This window comes from Dendrobates tinctorius, unplaced genomic scaffold, assembly GCF_039654945.1.
Source record: "Dendrobates tinctorius isolate UK_male_01 unplaced genomic scaffold, ASM3965494v1 ptg000029l, whole genome shotgun sequence".
NCBI lineage: Eukaryota > Metazoa > Chordata > Amphibia > Anura > Dendrobatidae > Dendrobates > Dendrobates tinctorius.
In genome coordinates, this window is record NW_027361697.1 from 54,402,501 (window position 1) to 54,429,327 (window position 26,827).

The following is a 26,827-nucleotide window of genomic DNA, read 5'->3' on the forward strand; positions in this document are numbered from 1 at the left end:
CTATGCATATTGGGGAACTAACCACAGATCTTCTGTGCATTTTGAGGAACTAACCACAGATCTTCTGTACATATTGGTGCACTAACCACAGATCTTCTGTACATATTGGGGAACTAACCACAGATCTTCTGTCCATATTGGGGAACTAACCACAGATCTTCTATTCATATTGGGGAACTAACCACAGATCTTGTGTGTATATCGGCTGGCATAAATCATTCTATCTCTTCATGTAATCCAAGACTGATTCAATGATGTTGACATCAGGACTATATAGGGCCATATAATCACTTTGAGGACTCCTTGTTCTTCTTTACGCTGAAGATAGATCTTAATGACATTGGCTTTATGTTTGGGGTCGTTGTCCTGCTGCAGAGAAAAATTAGAGAAAATCAGGTGCCTCTTTGATGGTATTGCATCATTGATAAGTGTCTGCCTATCATTATAGGTTTTAATATTTATTTACTGTATCTTGCATATAGTGGGCCATATTTTGCAGCACTTTAGCAACATTTTCAGAACTAAATGTCCCCAGCAGATATTACATTTCGATCAGAAATGTGATCTAACAGAATCCCACAAAAAATAGAGGAGAACAGAGAAACTCCATGCAGATGGTGTTTTTGGACAGTTTTGAGCCCAGGATCCCAACGATGTGTAGTAAGGCTGGGTTCATACTGCGTTATGGCAGTTTGTTAGACGGACTGCATTACACCTCGGGATAACGCGGTGTAACACAGTCCGTTAATGCTGCCATTAACCCCTATTATTGGGCGCATCACTAACGCATGCCATAATTGACATGCACTAGCGATGTGCCGTCATTCTGTGAAGGAGCCTCGGACGCAGGCTGCAGCGTCTGAGGCTCCGTCACCGCTAGCGCAGATGAAGCATTTGCGCTAGCGGTATAGCATAACGCTACGCGTTGAACGGGCTGCCTTAACGCAGTATGATCCTGGCCTTACAGTGCTAACTGCTGAGCTACCGCGGTTCAAAAGGGGAAAACATTGAAACAAATCTGTACCTATCAGTATAGCATTAATATAAAATTATTTTTATCTAGAAATAATAAAAATCAGCACCAAAAACAGGTGTCATTTCAATCAGACATTAAAGGGTCAGAGAGATACTGAGTTGCCTTGTAAGTTTGGGATCATTACAAGCTGTTATCAATAATGAAGACTCTGAGCTCGCATTCTTACTCATTGCTGCACAGTACTTAGTTCTCACTTGATAAGGCTACAGTCTCTCAGCTGTCTGACATGTCCAAGCGCCATCCGATTTTTTTTCTCAGACATAATTTGGACCCATGGAGTAGATTGGATGCATTCACACATCTGATAAAATTATGGACATGAGAGTGATATCCTTGAGACTCACAACACGTCCTACTATAATCTGATTTTCTGATTTGCGTATCATGCTCATGCAAATTTGAAGCTTTCCTTGTCTCACGGATCTGTTGCTTAGTTATAGATGTTAACAAATATTATGTGTGTGACCTTACAGGGGTCTTTTATATGCTTGGAAGCAAGCACACCTCTTGAGTGAAAAAAAATGGAAGTGAAAAAAAAACCCAAGAAACAACTAGGATTGATTCATCTAACATCAGATTTAAGCCCATGTCAGAATAGTTAGCACATCCAAATAGATATAGGGTTTACTACCACATTCACTTCTGTGTCGGGAGAGCAAATTGGCAGACACTAATAGATACTTGAAAAAGATGGTGGTCCCCATCTATTAAAATAGGAAAATGGTTGCACTCAATCGTGTTAAAGCATGTCAGCAAAGTGGCTTTAGAAATTTCGGAAACTGACACATGAGACGCTTCGTACAAAATTTGGCCAAATAATGTGAGCCCATCCACCATCGTCAAGGTAATCGCATGAATCGGATGGGTCCCTGACCTCCCTGTTCAGTGTGAACACTTACCTAAGGCTAATATCTGCATGCATGGGTGAATGTGGTCACCTCTCTCAGCTAAGCCTTCATACTGTATATGGGTCAGTCGGACCTAAATGTGACTAGATGTACTTAATCTATTACCATGATATGCCACTATTTAAGGATTGGTGGATCCAGTTGCTTTAACCCTAATAGCAATACTCCTTGAGAACGGCTGTGTAGGGAGCTGCAGCACCTCACTTGTATAAGGTTTTGTAGTGGTTCTGGATTTGTAGAGATCATAAAGTCCTAGCACATGGCATAGCCAACCGATTTTCCATAACCTTATAACATGGTAATATCTCTTTAAGCAGCTGATGAGTGGATCTATTAGCTATCACATTGCACAGCCCTCATTTACCATGTATAATTGTACAGAAGCTTGGTAACTGTTCATGAGTTCTTACAATTAAAAATATATTATGGAATGGAGTTGGTAACAAATTCATATTTTCATCTACATACATCTATAGAGCACGTTCCAAGATTTCTTATTCTATGGTGAAATTTTGAAAATGCATTTCTCTGCTCACCGGAATAAAATGAATTATTATTTTGTTCCATGTTTTAGTGCAACAGGAAATAAATGGAAATACAATAAAACATAGTTATTACTGTAAGCTACTGACCGGTGGAGTGAGCTGAGGGAAAATCAATAACAAGGACAGAATCAGAACCAAAAATGGAGTCAATAAAAGCCAGGTTAGAATGAAGAAGGTCAGAGAGATTAACAATAGTAAGAATGTCCAAGGCCAAGCCAGAGTGGGCATTCAGAGGTTAACCCAGTAAAATGGTAATAGAAAAAGCCATCACAAAACAATACAATGGCATCCTATGAAGCGCACCTGGGTTGCTAATGGAATATAACTGGCACTGAGCTGTACTGCACTGGAAGCAGCCATGCACTGGTCTGATGACCAGACCCCATCACTGGTCTCTGATGTCGCAATCCCTATCAACCTAGTTAGGCACTGTAGTCAGGCTCATTGAAGTTAAAGAAACAACCACTCACACATCAACCATTTATGGAGGATGTAATTGCCGAGTTGTAAAAATGCACAAGCATGAGGCTTGGGAGGGATGGACTAGGACTGACATTAAACCATTTGAAAGCACATAGGCCCGTGGTATCCCCTCCCAAGCCCTAGATGGGCATCTATATCACTAATATTATCCTACCTGCTGGAAAACGAGATTTATTGCACGACCTATATTGACAATGACATCCCGATGTAAGATTTAATTATAACAATAATGCAATATAACAGTCATACCATCAGATCATAACCAAATATTACCAGAACATACAGTAGTGATAATATTGCCATACTAATAATGAGAACCACTTTACTTGGACTGGAATTACCACCATAAAGTGACCATATAATGGTAATATCTGTTTTACACCAGTGCTCTGCAGACCATAAATGTGTATTATGTACAGGTATTCACCAGTGATGATTGTAGTAATTAAGTTTTCCTTTTCCTTACCGGTCAGCTCAGACTATCATGTCCTCTTCTCCCATCTGTGTCTCATCTCTGACATCTTTAGCTTACTGCTTTTCCAGCACCCTCTGCACATTTCCCCACCTCTGCACAAAGCATAAAATGCTATAACCAGTGCCCTAGACAGTAATTATGACTCTTTTACTCTTGTGCCTCTTACAGTTATACAGTATAATAATATAGCAATAACGTCCTCCTGTGCCTCCTTTATTAAGTCCCCCCAAAGTGCCTCCATACAGTATGATGCCTCACAAACACCAAAGTATGATGTCACACAGCACCCCACAAAGTAAGATGGTCATCATGGTCTCCCACATAGTATTATGGTTTTAAGCTTCCACACACTATGAATTCACCCATAGCCCCACGTATAGTATGATGTCCCTACAGCCCCCCACACAGTATGATGTCCCCCACAACTACTTATATAGTATGATTGATTATATTTTTACAGGCACGTTGGAAAAACAAAATTATTCATTATGATGCATGTCAGAAGCCCATAATTCTGATTAGAAGACATCAGCTGCATTCACTGTAAATTGTAAAATGATCAAGATTATAGTCAAAATAATCTGTATAAGTTTCTTCAGCTTATAAAAAATCATGGATGCCTTAGAAATTTTTTACAAACAGGGCAAAAAGTGCTCCCAAGGGTGGTTTGCCTGTTAATGCCCGGGACAATTTTTTCAATTCTGACCACTGTCCCTTTAAGAGGTAATAACTCTGGAATGCTTCCATGGATCCCGGTGATTCTGACATTGTTTTCTCAGGACATATTGTACTTCATGTAAGTGGTAAAATTTCATTCATATAACTTGCATTTATTTGTGAAAAAAATGGAAATTTGGCAAAAATTTTGAAAATGTTGCAATTTTCCAAATTTGAATTTTTATGCTCTTAAATCACAGAGATATGACACACAAAATACTTAATAAGTAACATTTCACATATGTTTACTTTACATCAGCACAATTTGGGAACCAAAATTTTTTTTTGTTAGGAAGTTATAAGGGTTAAAAGTTGACCAGCGATTTCTCATTTTTACAACACCATTTTATTTTTAGGGACCACATCACATTTGAAGTCACTTTGAGGGGTCTATATGATAGAAAATACCCAAAAGTGACACCATGCTAAAAACTGAACCCCTCAAGGTGCTCAAAACCAGATTCAAGAAGTTTATTAACCCTTCAGGTGCTTCACAGGAATGTTTTGAATGTTAAAAAAATGAACATTTCACTTTTTTTCACACAAAAAATTACTTCAGGTTCAATTTTTTTATTTTACCAAGGGTAACAGGAGAAATTGGACTGGAAAAGTTATTGTGCAATTTGTCCTGAGTATGCTGATACCTGATATGTGGGGGGGAACCACTGATTTGGGGCATGGCAGAGCTCGGAAAGGAAGGAGCGCCTTTTGACTTTTTCACTGCAAAATAGGCTGGAATTCAGATCGGATGCCATGTCAGGTATGGAGAGTTTCTGATGTGGCTAAACAGTGGAAACCCCCACAAGTGACCCCATTTTGGAAACTAGACCCCCCAAGGAACTTATCTAGATATGTGGTGAGCACTTTGAACCCCCAAGGGCTTCACAGAAGTTTATAACGTACAGCCGTACAATTAAAAAAATCATATTTTTTTCACAAAAATGATCTTTTCACCCCCAATTTTTATTTTCCCAAGGGTAATAGGACCCCAAAAGTTATTGTACAATTTGTCCTGAGTACGCTGATACCCTATATGTGGGGGTAAACCACTATTTGGGGTCATGGCAGAGCTCGGAAGGGAAGCAGCACCATTTGACTTTTTTAGCTGGAATTGAGATTGGACGCCATGTCGCGTTTGGAAAGCCCCTGATGTGCCAAAACAGTGGAAACCCCCCAATTCTAACTCCAACTCTAACTCCAACACACGTCAAATAGCCAGGGTATATCAACCAATGTCAAATATATTCAGATAGCAAATTGGTATACTTGAAATAAAACGTAGCTTTTATTTACCCGTTAAAAAATTGAAAAAGCGCTGTAATTTGCAAAAAGTGCTTGTGCAAAGTGCATAAAATCACAAACCGTAATGTATCGCCTCAATGTCCTATATTTAAGGACGAAAAATGCAGGTGCAAAAGTATCTTGTTGCACCCTAATTTACATTCAAGTGTTACTATTGTATAAACACAACTGAAAAAGATCTTAGATATAGGACCTATTAATTGCTGCACCCAAACTACAGCCTTATGTCTCTAGTGACGGCAAATATGTCCTTCATACATGCCATGTGAACCTTCTATTATATGACATGTTTAGACATAGATTCAAAAATGCGCTGATAGATTGGACTGTGTGATTTGCATATCTCTCATAGAACACTGTGTGTCGTAGTGAGTTCCTCCACAAAACACTGTATTAGTATTATTATTCTTATGGTAGACTTTAAAGCAGATCCACTGTACTTATCTTATCTTGTTAAAGTACGCTCATAATGAATGGGATACCAGGTTCAGCATATTTCCATGCCCGCTAGGATGGTCTAGTTCCCTGCATCTATCACCCAACGTGTTTCATCTTGTGTAAGAATCATCAGGGGTGTCCTGACATCTGTCCTGAGGCGTCAAAAGTCTACCATAAGAATAATAGTACTACAGTGTTTTGTGGAGGAACTCATTCCGACACTTTGCACAAGCACTTTTTGCACATTACAGCACTTTTTCAATTTTTTAACGGGTAAATAAAAGCTACGCTCTAACCCCAACACACCCCTAACCCTAGCTCTAATGGGAAAATGGAAATAAATACATTTTTTTATTTTATTATTTTTCTAAGGGGGTGATAAAGGAGGGGTTGATTTACTATTTATGGCGGGTTTTTATTTTTGGCAGCTGTCGCACGCTAAAAGACGCATTTTATTGTAAAAATAGTTTATGCCTCACCACATTTTGAGAGCTATAATTTTTCCATATTTTGACCCACTGAGTCATGTGAGGTCTTATTATTTGCGGGACGAGTTGACGTTTTTATTGGTACCATTTTCGGGCACGTGACAAAAAAAGATCGCTTTTTATTCCAATTTTTGGGACACAGAATGAACAAAAACCAACGTATCATGAATTTCTTTTGGGGGGTGCGTTTACACCGTTCCGTGTGTGGTAAAATTGATAAAGCGGTTTTATTCTTCGTGTCAGTACGACTACAGCGATACCTCATTTATGTCATTTTTTTATGTTTTGGCGCTTTTATGCAATGAAAACAATTTTATATAAAAAATAATTATTTTTGCATTGCTTTATTTTGTGAGCTATAACTTTTTATTTTTTCACTGATGACGCTGTGTGGTGGCTCATTTTTTGCGGGACAAGATGATGTTTTCAGCGGTACCATGGTTATTTATATCCATCTTTTTGATCGTGCGTTATTGCACTTTTTGTTCAGCGGTATCATGATAAAGCATTATTTTTTGCTTCTTTTTAAATTTTTATTTTTTAAGGGGTTCAATAAAGGGGTTAACTATTGGGACAGTTTTATAGGGCGGGTAGTTACGGACTCGGCAACACCAAATATGTGTACTTTTATTGTTTTTGGGGTTTTTTTCAAAAAATGAATTTATTAGGGAATATTTTTTTAATTTATTTAGCGATTTTTTATAAATTATTATTTTACATTTTTTTAAACTTTATTAAATTGTCCCAGGGGGGACATCACTGTCATGTGACAGATCGCTGATCTGTCACATCACAGATCAGCGATCTGACACAGGCACTTCACAGGCTTCCTCATGCCTGCACTCTGCGGGCATTGAGGGAGCTTGCTCCCTGCAGGCCCCCAAGGGTCCCTGCTGCCATATTGGATCCGGGGACCTGCAGGGAAGGTGGCCCCCAGAGCAGCACAGCACATCGCGCTGTTCTGGGGGGTCTCAGGGAAGCTCGTAGGGAGCCCCCTCTCTGCACGCTTCTCTCCTATGCCGCCAGTACACTGCGATCATGTTTGATCGCAGTGTGCCGGGGGTTAATGTGTTGGGGCGGTCCGTGAACTTAGTGCCGGGTGTCAGCTATGATAATCAGCTGACACCCAGCTGCGATAAGCCGTGCTCTCCCGTGAGCACCGCTGATCGCGCTAGACATACTATTCCGTCCTTGGGACTTAGGTCCTAGGTCACATGGACGGAATAGTATGTCTCATGTAGGAAAGGAGTTAAAGACTGTCCTCGAATTTTGGAAACACTTCTCACAACCCACCTGTTAGGCGTCGGGTTCCTGCAGCTGCACAGTAGGAATCCAGAGCCACGCAGCCAACGGTCTCCCATTCTCCTCCGACCTCTCAGGGACCTGCACAGCAATCTCGGCGATCCAGATGCCCTGCTCAGACCAGTTCTCTGGGTCTGGTTGTTGCTGCCACCTCTGGACCAGCAATAGTAGCGCAGCCTGCTCTGCAGCAAGCCAATCCAGAGGCTAAGTCCTCTCGCCGTGCTACTGGGCATGCTCACGAGACGATCTCCCAGTGGAGATCGGGAGTCACGTGCTCAGGTCCTTCTCCTGATCTGATTGGTCCATCTCAGAGATCTGGAAAGTCGCGGAAGCGCACGGCTATAAAAAGCCCGCATGGCCACTTGGCCATGCGCTAGTATAGACTTTTATTGCTATCTGTGTTAATGATGATGAATGCATGTACCTGCGAATGACTCATTAAGATCCACTCCCTCTGATATTACTTGTGTGGAAAGGGACTTAGTCATAGAGTCAGCGCCAGTCAGTGGCGCGCTACAGACCACAGTTCACATCTTACAGCACTAGCGTCCGACAGTGCGCCTCCTCTTGGGCATTGTCGTGTGGCGGCTGGGTCGGTTGCCGCGCTGCAGTCAGCAGCACCTGTTGGCGTCCACATTAGCGATGCCGCATGCACAGTAGGTCTAGATGGACATTGACCCTGAGTCTTGGGCCTAGTCCTGTGACCGTATACCGTGTGTGCACACCGCTGAGACCTGTGAGGACAACAGGCTCAGCATTTTCATTTAAGTGCTAAGTGTCTCTGTGGTGATAACAGAGTATGCTCAATGCACACCAGGTGACGTTCAACCCGTGTGCGATATACCGCTATATTGTGCGACTGCCATTATCTAGCAGCGGTGTAACACCTACTGCACAGTGGATCCCGGGCGGCGAACGCACTTATTATTATTTATTTATTAGTGCGTTCCGCCATCCCTAACACCACCACAGCATGATGTCCATTGCAGCCAACCACAAAACATGATGTGCACAGTATGAAATCCCATCAGCCCCTCCTATAGTATGATAGTCCCTCACAACCCCTCCATACAGTATAATGGTCCAGCACAGTCCCTCCATATCGTATGTTGGTCCCTCACAGCCCCACATACAGTATGATGGTGTGGAGACAGGAATGTCAGTGGGTGCTCTCGTCCACTGGTTTTCGCTGTCTTTAGAAAGACCGCATGGACCAGCATCCACTGGATTCCCGTACTCCTTCCCCGTGGGTATAATACTACTAAGACAACACAGGCTGTTGGTAAAACACTGTGGCAATATTTTACTGAACCACCAACAGACAATAACATATAGAACTGTCCCAGCAAATTACAGAGTCTCACCCATCTGCTGGCTCACTGGGATTAGAACAGCTGTGACTTTGGGGTTTCCAGGGTTGACTTAACCCACCAGTGGCATCCCACTTTTGGCATGCACCCACACAGAGGAGGCAACGACAAGCTTAGAACGCTGACAACCCACTGAGGTACGTGGCCAGGTGACCTGTTTGTCCTAACCTGGCATCTCTAAACATTTCTATGGGGCCGGGTGACCTGAGTGTCCCAACCTGGCTCCTCCAAACATCACCATGGTGCCAGGTGACCTGATTGTGCCAACCTTGCTTCTCCAGATATCTCCATGGGGCCAGGTAACCTGTTGTCCCAACCTGGCTTCTCCAAACATCACCATGGAGCCAGGTGACCTGATTATGCCAACCTGACTTCTCCGGGCATCTCTATGGTTTCAGTGATGGTCAATAGATAAGATCTGTATTCCTCTGATTGGAGCCATGGTGCATTGGCAACTGTCATGTATAGTCTCTATGGTAACAGAGGCAGATCCCTTTTATAGTACACAACTATCCTTCACACCATCATCCACAGGTCAGGGGGAAGGTGGATTGAGGTCATCTTTCTTTGTTCAAGTATTTAATCAATCTGCATAGTTTGTCCTTCAATGCTTGCAGGTCAGCAAGCTGCATGGACTGATACAATGAGTAATTGAGTAATCAACATATTAGCAAACATCAATTGTTCAATGACCCTGCATCCCTGTCCTCAGGGGATAGCAGCACAATAAGCTGCAACAAGCATCAATTCAAGAGTCAAAGTTCAGCCCCACAGTCCCTTGTTTAATATGATTCCCAACAGCTCCCCATACCATATGATGGTCCCTCACAGCACCGATTATAGTATAATTGGTTAATTACAACATGATGTGCCCCAAAACTCTCCACATAGTTTGATTGGTACCCCTTATTTGTTGTATTTGGTCCTCCACTACCCACCAGACATCATGATGCTACCACAGCCACACCACACAGTATTATTGGTCCCCCACAGACTTCCACACAGAATAATGGTTCACTGCAGCCTCCTCATAAAGTTTGATGGGTCCCACACATTCCACCAAACAGTGTGATTGTCCCCCATAGCCCCTAATACAGTATTATTGATCTCCCACAGCATGATGGTCACCCACATAGCATGATTGGGCCATGATTGTCCACCATATAGTATGATTTGTCCTCCACAGCTCACCACACAGGATGATGGCCACCTCAGTCATCACACACAGTGTGATTGGTCTCCCATTGTCCTGACAAAAAGCCGGTGGGAGAGAGCATTATCACAGTGACTAGGTCTTACTGAGCATCCGTCTTAATTGACATCTGAAGCATGGGACTATCCAAGTCCCTAAAATGGACATCACTGATGACACTTTGTTTCAAGAAGTGGACAAAGGCTGCAACAGTGGCTGCAAGCTGTGCTCCCTGATGGCGACTCATTTGTGTATTCCAGCGTGCACTGGGATTCTCAATCAAAGACGATGTGTATAAAAATAAAACACTTAGGCTACTTTCACACATCAGGTTTTCGGCGTCAGGCGCGATCCGGCGTCGTGCCGGAATGCCGGATCCGGCAAATGTTTTGTAAAACCTGATGTGCCGGATCCGGTTTTCTGCCGGATCCATCTTGTTCTTGACAGACAAAACCGGATCCGTCTCATCCGGTTCATCCGTTTTTCTATCCGTTTTTCGACGGATTACGCCGGATCCGGTTTTTAAAATTGACCCTCAAGGCAGAGTACACTGGCAGGATGACAGAGTGTGAAAGATTTGTGCCCTAACCAAACTTGTGTACCTTCTGGACCAACAGTATATACCTTTGCCAACCAAAGTTGGCTATCTTGTCATGGTCTACTATTTTTAGCTTTAGGCCACAGGTGTGTACCTGGTTGTGTTTTATGCAAAGTATTTCACCTTTTAACAAACGTTGTGTACATTGTAGGAAATCACCAACAATAAACACAACTTTTTAGGTGAAATACTTTGCTTCAAACACAACCAGGAACACAACTGTGGCAAAAAGCTAAAATTTACCTACAGTTATATACCTGGTTTTGAATACCTTTTTACCTTTGAAATACCCTGTATTTAACCTTTTTTTTAAACATAGTTCGCCGCAGAAAGAAAAGACAGACAACCATTGTGAAACGATAATTTAACTTTTATTTAAAATTTTTTTTTTTTGTAAAATGTTTTTAAAGTGCAAAAAACTTTTTTAATAAAGGTTTTAAACCCAATGGGCATTTTTATTAAAAAAAAAAAAATTACAAATCTGTGTAGTGTGGGGTGGAAATACTGCTGGAGGGGCTGCGGGACACTTCGACACTGGGTGTGTGGAGAGAGGACTGGGATCGTGGTGGGGAAGGAACAGTTAGAGGTGAAGGTGTGGAAAAAGCTACAGAATGGGTGGACATGTTGGAGGCAGAAGAGGTGGTGGGCGGTGGAGTGGAGGGTTGGGCAGGGACTGTAGGAGCTGATGATGTTGATGGAAAGTTGTATGGGGAAGGAGTTTGGTACGGGGAAGGAGTTTGGTACGGGGAAGGAGTTTGGTACGGGGCAGGTTGCTGGAAGTGGGGAGATGTCTGGTACTGGGGAGGTTGCTGGTACTGGTGAGGTTGCTGGTATGTAATAGGAGGGGGAGGATGGAAAGTGGCTGGAGGGGGTGCAGATGTAATAGGAGGGGGAGGATGGAAAGTGGCTGGAGGGGGTGCAGATGTAATAGGAGGGGGAGGATGGAAAGTGGCTGGAGGGGGTGCAGGTGGAGGAACTACAGTGGTGGGAGGTGGAGGTTGGGAGGTAACCTGCTGTAGAGCACCATGGCACGAATGCATTACATGCATCTGCTGGGTAGGAGATAGTGTTGCCATGCGCTCCACAACAGACCTGAAAAAGGTGTGGTTTGGCGAAGATCTTGCTTCTGAATGCATGGTTTGCAGAAGTGTCTTCACCTCCAGAATGCTGGAGTTGATCTGCTGAAAGCCTGCGGAGATTTGCTCTGACAAGACTTTTAGACAGTTCTGGAAAGATGCATTCAGATGCAAAACTCTTGCGCATAACTCTTTTCCTGACCCCTCTGCCGCTGCCGCCCAGTACCCGCAGGTGTACTAGAGGTGGCAGGGGCAGAAGGGTGGGGTAAAGGGAAAGCGATCTCCTCACCAGCAGCTTCATGTAATGTAGGCGGCCACGATGCTCCTGTGCTGGTGGATGGGACAGATGGGTCGAATGTGTGGGAAGGCTGGGAAGGTGCAGATGTACCGGGGCGGTCGAAGTGTCCCTCGGTGCCGGTCTCCTCAGGGATCGCCTCAGAAGGGTCCAATCGTGCAGGCTCCCGAGTGCTGCTCACCGTGCTGTGGAATAAAGAGAAAAAAAAACAATTAAAATACTGACATGGTATGGCCCTGGCTGAAAAAAAAAAGTTACATCTAACATTTTTTTTCACATGTGGTGTGTAATATTTACCTTCTGGTGAGCATTGTTTCCCGGAGGAACGACAGGGCTCGTGCGTACTTGTACTTGCTCCTGCGTCCTCCAGATCCACTCGGGGCCCGCATCTCTTTATTGAACTCCTTCTTGAAACGATCCCTCACAGACCGCCACCGATTCACAATTCTGTTCTCTGAAACGAGAAAGGAGTGGTTAGTATACAACATCAGTGTTTCACAAACTCCAGTCCTCATGGTCCCCAGGGGTCATGTTTTCAGGATTTCCATAGTAAATAGAAATCCTGAACACATGATCCGTGGGGACCACGAGGACTGGAGTTCGGGAAACACTGGTTTACATCAAGCAACCGGTACTGTATATACTTACGCTCTTTAATCTGGGCCCGAACATCGAGGTCCTCCCAGCGGCCCACAAGGAGCGAACAGATTTCCTCCCAGAGTCGTCGGGTAACGATCAGGTCAGCGTGGCGGCGGTCAGCCATATTCCAGAGCGGCTCCCTTTCTCTGACGAGATCGATGAGGCGGTCCACATCAATCCCTCCATCCTCACCGTCAGAGTCGGGAGCACGCTGTGAAGGCTGTTAAAGAAAAAGACAAAAATAACATAATTAGCCTCCACAAAAGAAATGAAATAAAAAGTGCAAAAAAAACAAAGCAAAAATATTTATACTTACACGCTGGTGGCCGCCGCGTTGCTGTCGCCGACGACCCTGGGAGGCACTGCGAGGACCTCTTGGCCGAGCACCAGATTGGGAAGACTAGAGAAAAAAACAAAAAATGTTATGTCTTTGGATGTAGGCATTTGTTTGCTGTGTGTGGTCTGCAGAACGTTGTTTTCTATGTGTTGTGTGTAGTGTGATGTTGTGTTTCTGCGTTTGATGCAAAAAACTTACCAATTGTGAGCCCACTCCAGGTGTCTGTCCACCCCTTCCTTCTTCTTCTGGGAGCTCCTCTTCATCTTGTGATTCCTGTTTTGAAATAAAAGGCAATGAATAGACATATATTACAGAGATGATGGATTTTGGAAATAAAAACTTACCGTCAAACGCTGACGATGCGAGGGAGGGCTCCCAGAAGAAGATGTGCTGTCCTGTTGATGGCCAGACTCCATGGCTGTGGGTATTGCTGCTGCTGTTGCTGCTGCCAGTGATGCCATTTCTGCTGCTGCTGCTGCTGCTGCATCTCTTTGGCGGCTGTTGAATAAAGAGAAACAAAGGGCCAATGAATATCTTGATATTCCATGGCCCTAGTTGGAGGAATGGGGGATTTGATAATTACCGTCTCTCATCTGCTGCTGGACTCCCCTCCTCAGCATGTTCCATTTGCTGCTCCATTTGTGGTGGTGCTGATGGTGCTGCTGCTGCAGATGTCTGCTGCCTTCTCCTGCTCCTGGTTCTTGGCTTGGGTGGCATGTTGGGTGTGGCTGAGGGTCCCATTGTCTTGCTTTTATATATCTCCTGTGGGCAGAGCTACTGAGCATGCTCAGACCAAAAAAACGGATCCGGCCGCCGGATCCGGCTTTCGCCGGATCCGGCGCATTGCGGCACTCATAGGCTTTCATTGTGTGAAAAAGCCGGACGCGCCGGATCCGCCGTGTCCGGCTTTTTCGCCGGAGACAAAAAACGTTACAGTAGCCGTTTTTTCCAGACGCCGGATCGCGACACATTGCCGGATCCGGCGAAAACCGGATGAAACGCATTGCCATCCGGCGCGATCCGGCGCAAATGCAAGTCAATTGGGGGGAAACCGGATCCGGCATTGCATTTCGCCGGATCCGGTTTCTGTCAAAAGCGCCGGATCGCGCCTGACGGCGAAAACCTGATGTGTGAAAGAGGCCTTACATAGTGTAGTGAGGGAAGGAAGGCAAATGTTTAATTAAAGTGAATTAGAATAAAAATAGATTTTGACAAATTGATGCATAGAGATTAAGTAGTAAAATAAAATTTAGTTTTGGATCAGCCGTATACCTGATGCATTGCAGTTAAAAGTCTATAGATACAAAAAAGGTTCAGAAAGTTCAGAAAATCTAACTGCTTCAGTAAATAAAAAGGGATGAGAAAAAAACCTGATGCAACTAGGGTGACACGTGAGAGCAATCGGTAAGTTTTCCTGGGATGGTAACACACATGTAGTGGTACTTTCATGTGTAATTTAATTGTGGAGTCATCAAAAAATGCGTAATGCATCACACATAGAATTTCTATGTATTTTGCAAAGTTTCACAAGCTGTTATTCAAAAGGGCATGAATTAGATAACGTATCAGTGACTGTGGTGTACGAAGCTCAGTCCTAGCTGGAGGGATCATAACATACTTGCTGACTGAAGGCTCATGGGGATATTTCTCTATGTAATGCATAGCAGTAAAGCCTTTCACAGTGGCAAAAACAAAAAGTGCTACCTTGTGTCAGAATTCTGCCAGCCCTTCCACAATAATTATTCTGGGTTTACTCACTTAGGTGCAGGAATACATGGTTGCCTATTAATGAATAAAGCATGACTGTTACCATCACATCAGCTACAAAAAATATTTTTTTAAAAATCTACATTTACATATCTGTGTTATTTTAAAGGGAACCTGTCATGTGAAAAATACACTATAAACCTACAGATATGGGGTTAATCTGCAGGACAATAGCGTTTTGAGCTGCCCAGCATCCACACGGAGAGCCCCACTGCTGGGAGAAAATGAACTTTTTTCCTCCTGGCAGCTTTGGGCTCAGACTTTTTAGAGGCTGACGGGAGGAATAAAGTTAATTTCTGCATTCTTGTGAAACAGTGTAAGGGCGGGGGCTCTCACTAGCCGCCACCTTAACAATGTGCCCCAGTATGGCTGACCCTACCACCACTTATTCCTTTAGCTTTTCAAGGACTTTGGTGCCCCAGATTGCCTACTACTAAGAACTGCCACCACTTACTGAGAATTCTTACTGAGACTTGCTCCCTCTACTTGTCTTGGCTGCCAACACAAAACCAATGATAACTCTTTTCTGAGGGTGTCATTTCTTTTCTCTCTCCCACTACCTGCTAACTAACTCCCAGGAGCTAACACATAGGTCCCTATTACTCCTCCCCAATTATGGGCCAACCCTATAGTTAACCCTGTCACCCCTGACTAACAGGAACTTCAGCCTCCAGAAGGATAACACATACAATACAGTAATTTTCATACTTTCAAAACAACAGCCCCTAGCCATCACTAGCAAAAGCTAACAAACCTACTCCATATCATCTATTCATTGAGCTAAAAGTGCTCAAGCTTCCCCATTATCCTAAGCTTCTCCCTTAACGCAGCCTATGCAGAAGATTTAGAGCTTTATATGCCAGAAAGGAATGGCAACCACATACTCAACTGTGCAGCACTGCCCCTCCCCCCACACTGACTGCCAGAAATAAGATCTGAAAGCTGTCAATCACACCCAAGTCTGCTGTGCTACAGTGCATGTCAGCACTCCGCAGTGAGAAGAGCAGACTATTTGTCAGTGCTATTAATACAGAAAAAAAGGATTTGTAGACCATAATATATCAAGAGCATGTAATGTCATGTGGAGGTAACCATGAAAAAGGATCAAATACAGACCAATACCACCACTTAAAGTATATCAAATAATAGTAACAGTAATATCATACTAATACAAAGGTTGACGTCTTTATTACAAAAAAAATCACACAGTGAATAAAAACAGTACAAACAAGCCCCTAAAAAACCCGTAAAAACAATTTGGGCAGCTTGGTTCAAAAATTAATACAAATGGTTTGTGCAGTTATTATAAATGAATACAATCAATACATAATGCACATAGATACATAGCCATATTGAATAAATTACAAGGCAGATGGAAAAGAAAAAAGGTGTGTTTGATGAATATCAATGGTTTACAAAAAATAGTGTCAAGGACCCCATTAGAGTAATAGAATTATATTCAACAACCATATTCCAAAAATGCAGACCATGTGCCATGTGGTTTGATTGAACCACAGCGCCCAGCACCCCAACGCGCGTTTCATATGTAGCTTTGTCAGTGCTATTGTAGGGAGGTGTTCTTCTTTCCTCAGTGTGTTGCTGCCTGCTTAGGATTGATTATCATCAGAAAGAGGAAGAAGTACACACCCAGTGAAGTTTCTCTGTTAATGCCCACTTGGACTTAAACAACTGTTTAAGTGTCTAATGCTTTGTTAACATCTCTGCAATGGAGAGGCAAAATAAAAAAATGCCTTATTCTCCTTTGCAGCATCTATTACCTTGTGGGTCCAGCTAAACATGAAAAATGTAGTTAAAGATCCTCTTTAAAGGGCACATGTCACATTGTATGAGCAATCCATCTGCAGTCAGCATGTTACAGAGCAGGAAAATCTGAACTGGGGCATGTAACATTTTGGGCGCCCATGGTCTAAATTACTGCTATTGTGAACAATTAAGCAAATTGAAGATAAAATGATCCCTAAAAGGCCTAAAGTTAAAGATGACACATTTCCTTTATATTTTAAGGAAAAAATACATATTTTTTTATATTTTACATTTTAAAAATTACAAAACAGAAAAGAGGCCAGTGCAAATGTTTGGGCACCCTGCATGGTTAGTACTTAGTAGTGCCCTGTTTTGTATGTAAGTATCATAACTTGTAAATGCTTTTTGTAGCCAGCCAAGAGTCTTTCAATTCAAGTTTGAGGGATTTTCACCCATTCTTTCTTGGAAAATTATTCCAGTTCTGTGAGATTCCAGGGTCGTCTTGCATGCATTGCTATTTTGAAGTCTAGCCACAGATTTTCAATAATGTTCAGATCAGGGGACTGTGAGGGCCATCGTAAAATCTTCAGCTTGCACCTTTTGAAGTAGTCTATTGTGGATTTTCATGTTTTTTAAGGATCATTATCCATTTGTAGAAGCCATCCTCTTTTCAACTTCAGCTTTTTTACAGATGGTGTTATGTTTGCATCCATTCTTCCCTCTACCTGTGAAATGTTACCCATGCCATTGGCTGCATCACAACTTTAAAGAATTGTTGATCCACCCCCATGCTTAATGGTTGGCAAAATGTTCTTTTCCTGAAATTCTGTGCCCTTTTTTCTCCACACGTACGTTTGATCATTGTGGCCAAAGAGTTCTATTTTAATGTCATCAGTCCAAAGGACTTATTTCAAAATGCATCAGGCTTGTTTAGATGTTCTTTTGCATACTTCTGGCTCTGACGTTTACAGAGTGGACACAGGAGAGGTTTTCTCCTGATGACTTTTCCATGAAGGCCTTATTTGTGCAGGTAAAATAAAATGCAAAGAGAGGCGCAATGAGTGTACCTGTGTTTAAATTAATTCGCTAACTGAATCAACAGGGTGCACACCTTACAGGGTTGTGCCACCCTTGCTCAACCACGGTGTGAACGTGAATGGTAGTTGGGGAGCGTGTCCTCACAACCCAGAAGGGCACTTTACGTGGCTGTCAACAACCTCCGCTCTCCTGGTCAGTCCATCTCTCACCGGCTTCCGGATGTGAAGTTGAGACCGATCCCAGCCGTAAGTGAACACCAATGATCCCGGAGCTTCCCAGCACCACCCAGCAAATGCAGGTTCTCCCACAAGCAACTGCCCTCCAAGCTGCTCCTGCCTCTGATCCTCAGAGAGGAAAATTCAATGTGAAGCAACAAAAAAAACGGTCTATTGGAGCGCTAAAGGAGAGGCAGGATCCAGAAAAAGGGTAAAAAACTCAGCTTTTATTCTTCCTCCAATACCCACCAATACCCACCAATTCTTCCTCCAATGGGTATTGGAGGAAGAATAAAAGCTGAGTTTTTTACCCTTTTTCTGGTTTCTGCCTCTCCTTTAGCTCTCCTATAGACGGCTTTTTTTGTTGCTTTATATTTGTGCTGGTGTCTCTGAACAGTAGAATAATGTACCACAACTCCAGAGTCTTCTCAATCTTTCTGAAGGTCTTTTGAAGTCAAGCGGGGGTTCTGATTTGCCTCTCTAGCAATCCTATGAGCAGCTCTGACTGAAATTTTGTTTGGTCTTCCAGACCTTATCTTGACCTCCACTCTCCCTGTTAACTGTCCTTTCTTAATTACATTTCAAACTAAGGAAAGGGCAACTTGAAAATCCTGTGCTATCTTCTTATAACCTTCTCCTGGTTTGTGGGCCTCCACCATTTTCATTTTCAGAGTGCTAGACAGCTGCTTAGAAGAACCAATGACTGCTGATTTTTGGCGCAAGGTTAGAGGAAGCTGAGTTTTTATACAGTTGGGAAATTTGCATCACCTGGCCTTTCCTAATGATGATGTGTCATCTTTAGCTTTAGCCCTTGTAGAGATAATTTAATGTTCAACTTACTTATCTGTTCACAATAACAGTAATTTTGACCAGGGGTGACCACATTTTACATGCCACTGTATATAGTTCTGTAGGGAAACATTCAGTAATTGATTTAATTATAATTCCATGTTATGATGGAGCTGGTGTGAAAATGTCCAAAAAATTAGCACATCTTCAAAGTGTTGTAGCTAAGAATTCTGGCGTAAACCCTTTGTTGAATCAGGGTCTTTGTCTTTTTTCAACCTACATAGCTATGTAACTATGTATGTAACTAAAAGATAATGGATCTACAGCAGATCATAGTAACGCTATGTCAGATGGAGACTAATTAACTCTGCAAAAGTCCTCATCTTAAACTTAGATCATTTATTCTACAATAGGTAAAGAAAAAGTTTTTGCTTTTTTCTTTTCAAATACTGGTAATGTTTACTTAGAAGGACAAATACTCTGTAGTTTTTGCAATATACAGTATTTTGTTTTTTCTTTGCAATAGTCTAACTTAACTCTTTCTGCAGTTTGCTCAGTAGCCTCTTATTCTTCATCCATAACATAATGGAGATACCCTTGACTTCTTGTAACTACTGTATTAGTGCCTTAGACGATTAATAACTACAATGAGCTCTCAGCTCGTTATTGATCTTTTGCTGGCTCCGAATGACACAATTCATAACCAGATGCTTTAATCAGCTGCTGATATTCATTAACCTCTCGTAGAAAAGTTTCTTTTGTTCTCAATGTCAAGCTCATTAAACTTGTTTATGACTTATTTATTTTATCACTCGATTAGATGGGTCAGACATTAAAGTGATGTCACGTTCATTTTTAAGCGTTGTTTTCGAAAAGTCATGGCGATACAAAGTAAATTTTCCTCTTAGAAAAGCACAGTTATCCTTATACAGCCCTAATATATTTAAGTTGTAATGGAGTCACGTCAATGATTAGTAAATTATATAAGAAGCAAATGCTTGATAGGCTTTAGTTAGAAGTAAAGATTAGTATATATATTTTGGAAAAGGCTTGATTATCTTACCCTTATTAGAAAAAAAAATCTGTTGAATATTGTAACAAATTGGGCATATTTCAAAATGTAACATTATTCGGCAAACACTATAATTTATTACCCTAACCATTATAATTTTGAATATCATTAGACAAAGAAAAAATAAAAATATTGCATAACTTCACATTTTATTACTGAACCCTTCAATATTCAGATAATGCCATCTCTTAAAGGGGATATCCGGAACTTTATTAAAAACTAAAAATGTACCTAAGCACTAACAGGCAAGTAATTGCAACTTACATGACTGTTGTGCACAGCGCCGTTCTTCCCCATCATAGAGTGCTCACAAACCACTTGTGTCTGGGATTCTTAAACCTCTGCTGACATCATGTCTACAGATCAGAGGCTTCTTTTCTGCTCAGCTCAGCGATCTGGGCGGGACTTCCAATGTCATTCTGATTGACAGCCAGGTTCCAGATGCCTAACTAGGGAAACTGGCTGTCAATCAGAAAGACACCGGAAGTCCTGCCCCGTCGATTCGGCAGAGGGAGCTGAATCCCCGGCAGGAGCACTATGTGACCTCTCCATGCCAGGGGAAGAATGGCGCCGAGCACAACAGGCAGGTAAGTTGCAATTATCTGCCTGTTAGTGCTTAGGTCCATTTTTTGTTTTTTATAAAGTCCCAGAGATAACCTTTAAGCAGGACCCTTCTCTCTCGAAACGACCTCCCAAATATACTCTAATATTCCCCCATCCATTCTTATGGCTACCAACTCGTTACTTCACTGTTTTTTATAGCTGTTAATATTCCCTACTGTATTTTAATCAAAATGTTAATATGTTAATGAATATTCAAAAATAAAATAACAAATATACTAAAAAAGACGTTGAGATGACCAGGCAAAATTTGAATTTGCCTGTTCGCGTAGATTTTTCCAGGAAATTTCATATGCAGAGAAGATATTATCCACAAATATAATGTAGTCTATTGTGTTCTATGGTCTGGATGTAAAAGATACAAAATTACTTATAGTCACCTTACCACTCACCTCTGTGACCACTCTGCTCCTCACCATCACCCGTCCTGTCCTTGATGGACTTCCGGCTCTGATGAGGTCTAAGAGGCTTCTGCACAAGTACGCGTAAGTTCACAACATCATGACACATAAGGAAAATCATTCTTCCTCTCATCAGTGCCAGACATCCTGGCCTAGAATTAGAGTTCTGAGGATTTCAGTGCTTGTGGCAGTAAAAAGAAGATGTTGGTGACGGTGAGGAGTGGAGGGGCTCAAGTGGGGCATTGTAAGGGAGGTATGAATATCTATTTTTTCTTAACCTTTTAATTGCCCTTTATAGTTCAGGAAAATGGTGGCCAGTATGCATGGGCATACTGCCATTACAACATAAATCCACTCTCCCATCCAGGACTGTCACCATCTTTTATTGTGGTCTGTCCTAAGCATAAGCCATCAATATGGTTTTCCTAGAAAACTCCTTAAAGGAAACCTGTGATTCAGGAAAACCCCTTCAAGTAAAAATACTGTATTGTAGCTTTCATCACCCAACTGCACCACAGCTGTTCCATGCATTGTTGCTGAAACCATATTTTCTTCTCCCCTGAAGGATATTCCAATCATGCATAGTTATGACCTATCATTAGAGTATGACATAGTATTTTAAATTGTGAGAGCCCAATTACTAGTGAATATGGCTGTGTTGTAGTTTCTTAGTTTCTTGCAGGGTGACAGGGAGTATCACTGATGGAAACATTGTGAAGGAGTCAGAGCGCTTTGTTAGTGGTGCAATTTTATCCTAAGGATTTATTATTTATTCTTCCCTTTATTCAAAGGACTGAGGGTTGTCCATGCACTTACCAATTTGTGGGTGATATTGCTTTGGAACTGTTTTATAACACTTTTTCTTTCTTCTATTGCAGACACAAATAAGCCCCCGAGAAGGATGGCAGGTTTACAGCTCAGCTCAGGACCCAGACGGCCGATGCATCTGCACAGTGGTGGCTCCAGAGCAGAACCTTTGCTCCAGAGATGCCAAAAGCAAACAGTTGCGCCAACTTTTAGAAAAGGTCAGTGACTACGATAATATAATGTTCACCAGGAAGATTTGTGCATGGAATCTTCATTGACAACAATCATCGTCATATGCATAATACTTAGGGAAGAACATTATTCAGTAGTGACCAATGATTTCTGGAACCATATCAATGTTATAGCTAGGTGTTTTTTACTGTATACTATGCATAATGTGAAGTAATCTGGCATTACAGCTTAATCGAGTTTTCCAGTACTGTGATATTGATAGCCTTTTTTCTTGGGTAGATCATCTATATCAGATTGGTGGGCACCCATGGCATCCAAACCAATCAGCTTGATATACAGTGGGGCAAAAAGTATTTAGTCAGTCAGCAATAGTGCAAGTTCCACCACTTAAAAAGATGAGAGGTGTCTGTAATTTACATCATAGGTAGACCTCAACTATGGGAGACAAACTGAGAAAAAAAAATCCAGAAAATCACATTGTCTGTTTTTTTTTCATTTTATTTGCATATTATGGTGGAAAATAAGTATTTGGTCAGAAACAAGCAATCAAGATTTCTGGCTCTCACAGACCTGTAACTTCTTCTTTAAGAGTCTCCTCTTTCCTCCACTCATTACCTGTAGTAATGGCACCTGTTTAAACTTGTTATCAGTATAAAAAGACACCTGTGCACACCCTCAAACAGTCTGACTCCAAACTCCACTATGGTGAAGACCAAAGAGCTGTCAAAGGACACCAGAAACAAAATTGTAGCCCTGCACCAGGCTGGGAAGACTGAATCTGCAATAGCCAACCATCTTGGAGTGAAGTAATCAACTTTGGGAGCAATAATTAGAAAATGGAAGACATACAAGACCACTGATAATCTCCCTCGATCTGGTGCTCCACGCAAAATCCCACCCCGTGGGGTCAGAATGATCACAAGAACGGTGAGCAAAAATCCCAGAACCACGCGGGGGGACCTAGTGAATGAACTGCAGAGAGCTGGGACCAATGTAACAAGGCCTACCATAAGTAACACACTACGCCACCATGGACTCAGATCCTGCAGTGCCAGACGTGTCCCACTGCTTAAGCCTGTACATGTCCGGGCCCGTCTGAAGTTTGCTAGAGAGCATTTGGATGATCCAGAGGAGTTTTGGGAGAATGTCCTATGGTCTGATGAAACCAAACTGGAACTGTTTGGTAGAAACACAACTTGTCGTGTTTGGAGGAAAAAGAATACTGAGTTGCATCCATCAAACACCATACCTACTGTAAAGCATGGTGGTGGAAACATCATGCTTTGGGGCTGTTTCTCTGCAAAGGGGCCAGGACGACTGATCCGGGTACATGAAAGAATGAATGGGGCCATGTATCGTGAGATTTTGAGTGCAAACCTCCTTCCATCAGCAAGGGCATTGAAGATGAAACGTGGCTGGGTCTTTCAACATGACAATGATCCAAAGCACACCGCCAGGGCAACGAAGGAGTGGCTTCGTAAGAAGCATTTCAAGGTCCTGGAGTGGCCTAGCCAGTCTCCAGATCTCAACCCTATAGAAAACCTTTGGAGGGAGTTGAAAGTCCATGTTGCCAAGCGAAAAGCCAAAAACATCACTGCTCTAGAGGAGATCTGCATGGAGGAATGGGCCAACATACCAACAACAGTGTGTGGCAACCTTGTGAAGACTTACAGAAAACGTTTGACCTCTGTCATTGCCAACAAAGGATATATCACAAAGTATTGAGATGAAATTTTGTTTCTGACCAAATACTTATTTTCCACCATAATATGCAAATAAAATGAAAAAAAAACAGACAATGTGATTTTCTGGATTTTTTTTTCTCAGTTTGTCTCCCATAGTTGAGGTCTACCTATGATGTAAATTACAGACGCCTCTCATCTTTTTAAGTGGTGGAACTTGCACTATTGCTGACTGACGAAATACTTTTTTGCCCCACTGTATGTCCCATGACGGCTACGTGTACACAGAGTATAAGCGAAGACAGCAAAGCTCCATACAGTACTGCAGATCAGCTCTTATTCAATTAGCCAGATATATAGCTGCCGCAAGAACTACACCGATCTGATATTGGTAACCAATTTAAAGAATGTCAATCAAAATGGAAAGTGGGGGGACTAGCACTGCTAATAATTAAGGATTCTGTGCTGTACACCCCAAAAAAATGAAATGTGTAAAGGAAAATAGATAATCACATTAATTTAATAAACATGGTGAACATCAAGACATTAAAAGCATTTAAATCCTTAGTAGTCTATGGGTACACCACAGCCATTATTTAGTGTTTTTTGAATCCTTTTTGCAGTGTTTAATTTTGCTTTTATCCGAACATCTATATTTATTGTCAGCTTTATAGCCACAGGTAGAACGACGTTTGAATCTCTATATGTATTATTATATGGTAGATCTGATTTGAGCAGAAATATTCTCCCCCTTTTTTAGCTTTGTAAATGTTTTTAATGTCTTGACATTCACCATGTTTATTAAATAAATGTGATTATCGATTTTCTACATATTTTGTAGTATTATTTTGGGGTTTCTAGTGCCGTTTTTACACCTTTTCCCTCTCCATTACACCCTCAATCTCAAAAGCCTAGAATCCCCTTTAAGAAAAAATAGGGAGCGAACGGTGTAAGAGTTGTGGGGAAATTGTGAAAAATATAAATGGAATACAATCCATGGAATAGCTATACTGCACAAACAAGTGCATATAATAATGGAACTAAGTGATTCCATATCAGATTTTATTATATTTGACTTGTGTTCAGGTGGCACTACATTCAAAATTGGGAAAATTGAATCCCATTTTTCCATGACTCTCAGGCAGACCTATGTCAAACTTGTGAATAAGGTTTAGACCATGTTCACATTAATATAATGCTCTTTGCCATACATTATGGCAGGGTTTTGTGTTGGAACCACCAAAATCCTGTATCCTATCTGGAACCCTAACATAGCCATTCTCTTTAATTAGGTGAATGGAGTCACTGTGGACATTGTCCGGCCCTTGTCCTGACAGTATTCATTTTTTTCAGATATGCACAAAAACATTTATGTGCAATCTGAAAAATACAAATAATTCCAGGACAGAAGTTGCACAGTGGCCATATTGACTTTGTTCAGGTGAATGGCTCTGTTGGTTTTCCCATCAGAATACAGTTTTTCTGTAATTTCAATAGAAGCTCCAATGTGGATTACTGCAACTCTATACTAATCAGTCTTCCTCTTACTAAACTCTCCCCTTCTCCAAACTGTCCTGAATGCAGCAGCCAGAATCATATTTCTGTCCAACCTCTACACCGATTCCTCCACCCTATACCAGTCTTTGCACTAGTTGTCCATTTGCTACAGAGTCCAATATAAGCTTATCACTCTTACCCACAAAGTGCTCCTCAGTTCTACATGCCTAGCCATCCTGTCCATTTTGCTAATGATTTAGGACTAATATCAGTTATAATCTGAACCTTCCATTCCCGATTCCAGGACTTCTCTTGTATTGCACCAGTTTCCTGGACTGCTTTACCCCAGATAATCTGGTTAATTCTCAGTAACCACTGTTTCAAGCATGCACGAAAAAGCATTTATTTAGACTGATTTATCACCTCACTAATCTAACTAACTATTCCCTATTTTTCTTTCCATGCTCTCAATACAACTTTGTATCTGTACTTGTGCAGATACTGGCTGGTGACTAGTACACGTAGCGTTATTAGAATGATCCTATTTATTATATTGTTGGCTGGACTATACATAACAAGTTCTCTTTTTGAAAAGTGCTGTGGAATATGTTGGTGCTGTAGAAATAATAAATTATTATAATGTAGTACTCGACACAGAACACTGTATTAATGTGAACCTAGTGTGACGAAACAGCATTTTTTCTTGATAATGCCAGATGTAGGTTCAGTAGGCCCAGAGACATAGGCTATTGACTGAATGTTGACTAGTGAATTTATGCGTTTCTTTCTTAGTTGGTGAAGAAACATGGACTATCATCATATTGTCTGAATGTTGACTCTTGAGTTGATGTTTGTTGTAACTTATTGTCTGTTATCTCTGGTGGACAAGGACACAAGGTCATAGAGCAATAGATTTTTTTAATATGTTGATTACACATTATACCAAGATAGCTAATTTGTTGACCTGCAAAACAGAGAAGGGTGATCTATGCAGAATGATTAAATACTCAAACAATGAGTTAAACTCATTCCACCTCCCCCCTGATCTGTGGATGATGAACTGAGCCACAATTGGGGGTATAAAAAGGGTTTTTGATCATTCTGCAAGTAAAATCAGAGAGACATTACAAAATCACAGCAGGGATCATTCTACATGATATCAGCTTAGGGGACTACGGCCCCAGCTGGAAGAACACATCTGCTCAGTTGACCATTGCTGAACCCTCAAAGACGTCTTGAAGAATGCAGGTTAATACAATCAGGTCACCTGGCCACATACCTCACTCTTACCAGTGAGCTTCCAAATCTTGTCATCACCTCCTCTCTGTGGGTGCAAGCCAAAAGCGGGGTGCCATTGGTTGGGGTAGGCAGCCCAGGAAGTCCCAAAGTCACAGCTGCTCTAATCCTGGCTAGTCAGTGGAAGACTCTGTAATTTTGCACTTGGGTATTGTTAGGCTGGCGGAACGCACCAAATAATAAAATGATAATGAGGTGCGTTCTCAGCCTGGGGTCCACCGTGCAGAGATGGAATACTGCTGCTAAGTAATGGTGGAGACTATACGGCAAATAATAAATGAAAGATTCTTGATAGGAAAAATGTGGTCAGACAATCCGCGCTGCGAACACTAAAAACTCAGATTATTAGTACAGTGGTCTTTATTCTGCGCATTTCAGAGTCTCACAGAACTCCTTCCTCAGGAAAAATCCACAAGTTGTGTTTTTTTCCTGAAGAAGGAGTTCTGTGAGACTCTGAAATGCATAGAATAAAGATCACTGTATTA

General features: G+C 41.8%; 1 protein-coding gene across 2 annotated transcripts in view; it reads left to right on the plus strand.

Annotated features, from left to right (window-relative positions):
• Positions 1-26,827, plus strand: part of OLFM3 (olfactomedin 3) — a 345,834-nt gene that overhangs the window by 213,342 nt on the left and 105,665 nt on the right. For both annotated transcript variants that reach the window (XM_073571715.1, XM_073571714.1), the window contains exon 2: positions 21,747-21,893. In XM_073571715.1, the coding sequence (XP_073427816.1) occupies positions 21,747-21,893 (147 nt within the window). The remainder of the gene's footprint in view (positions 1-21,746; positions 21,894-26,827) is intronic.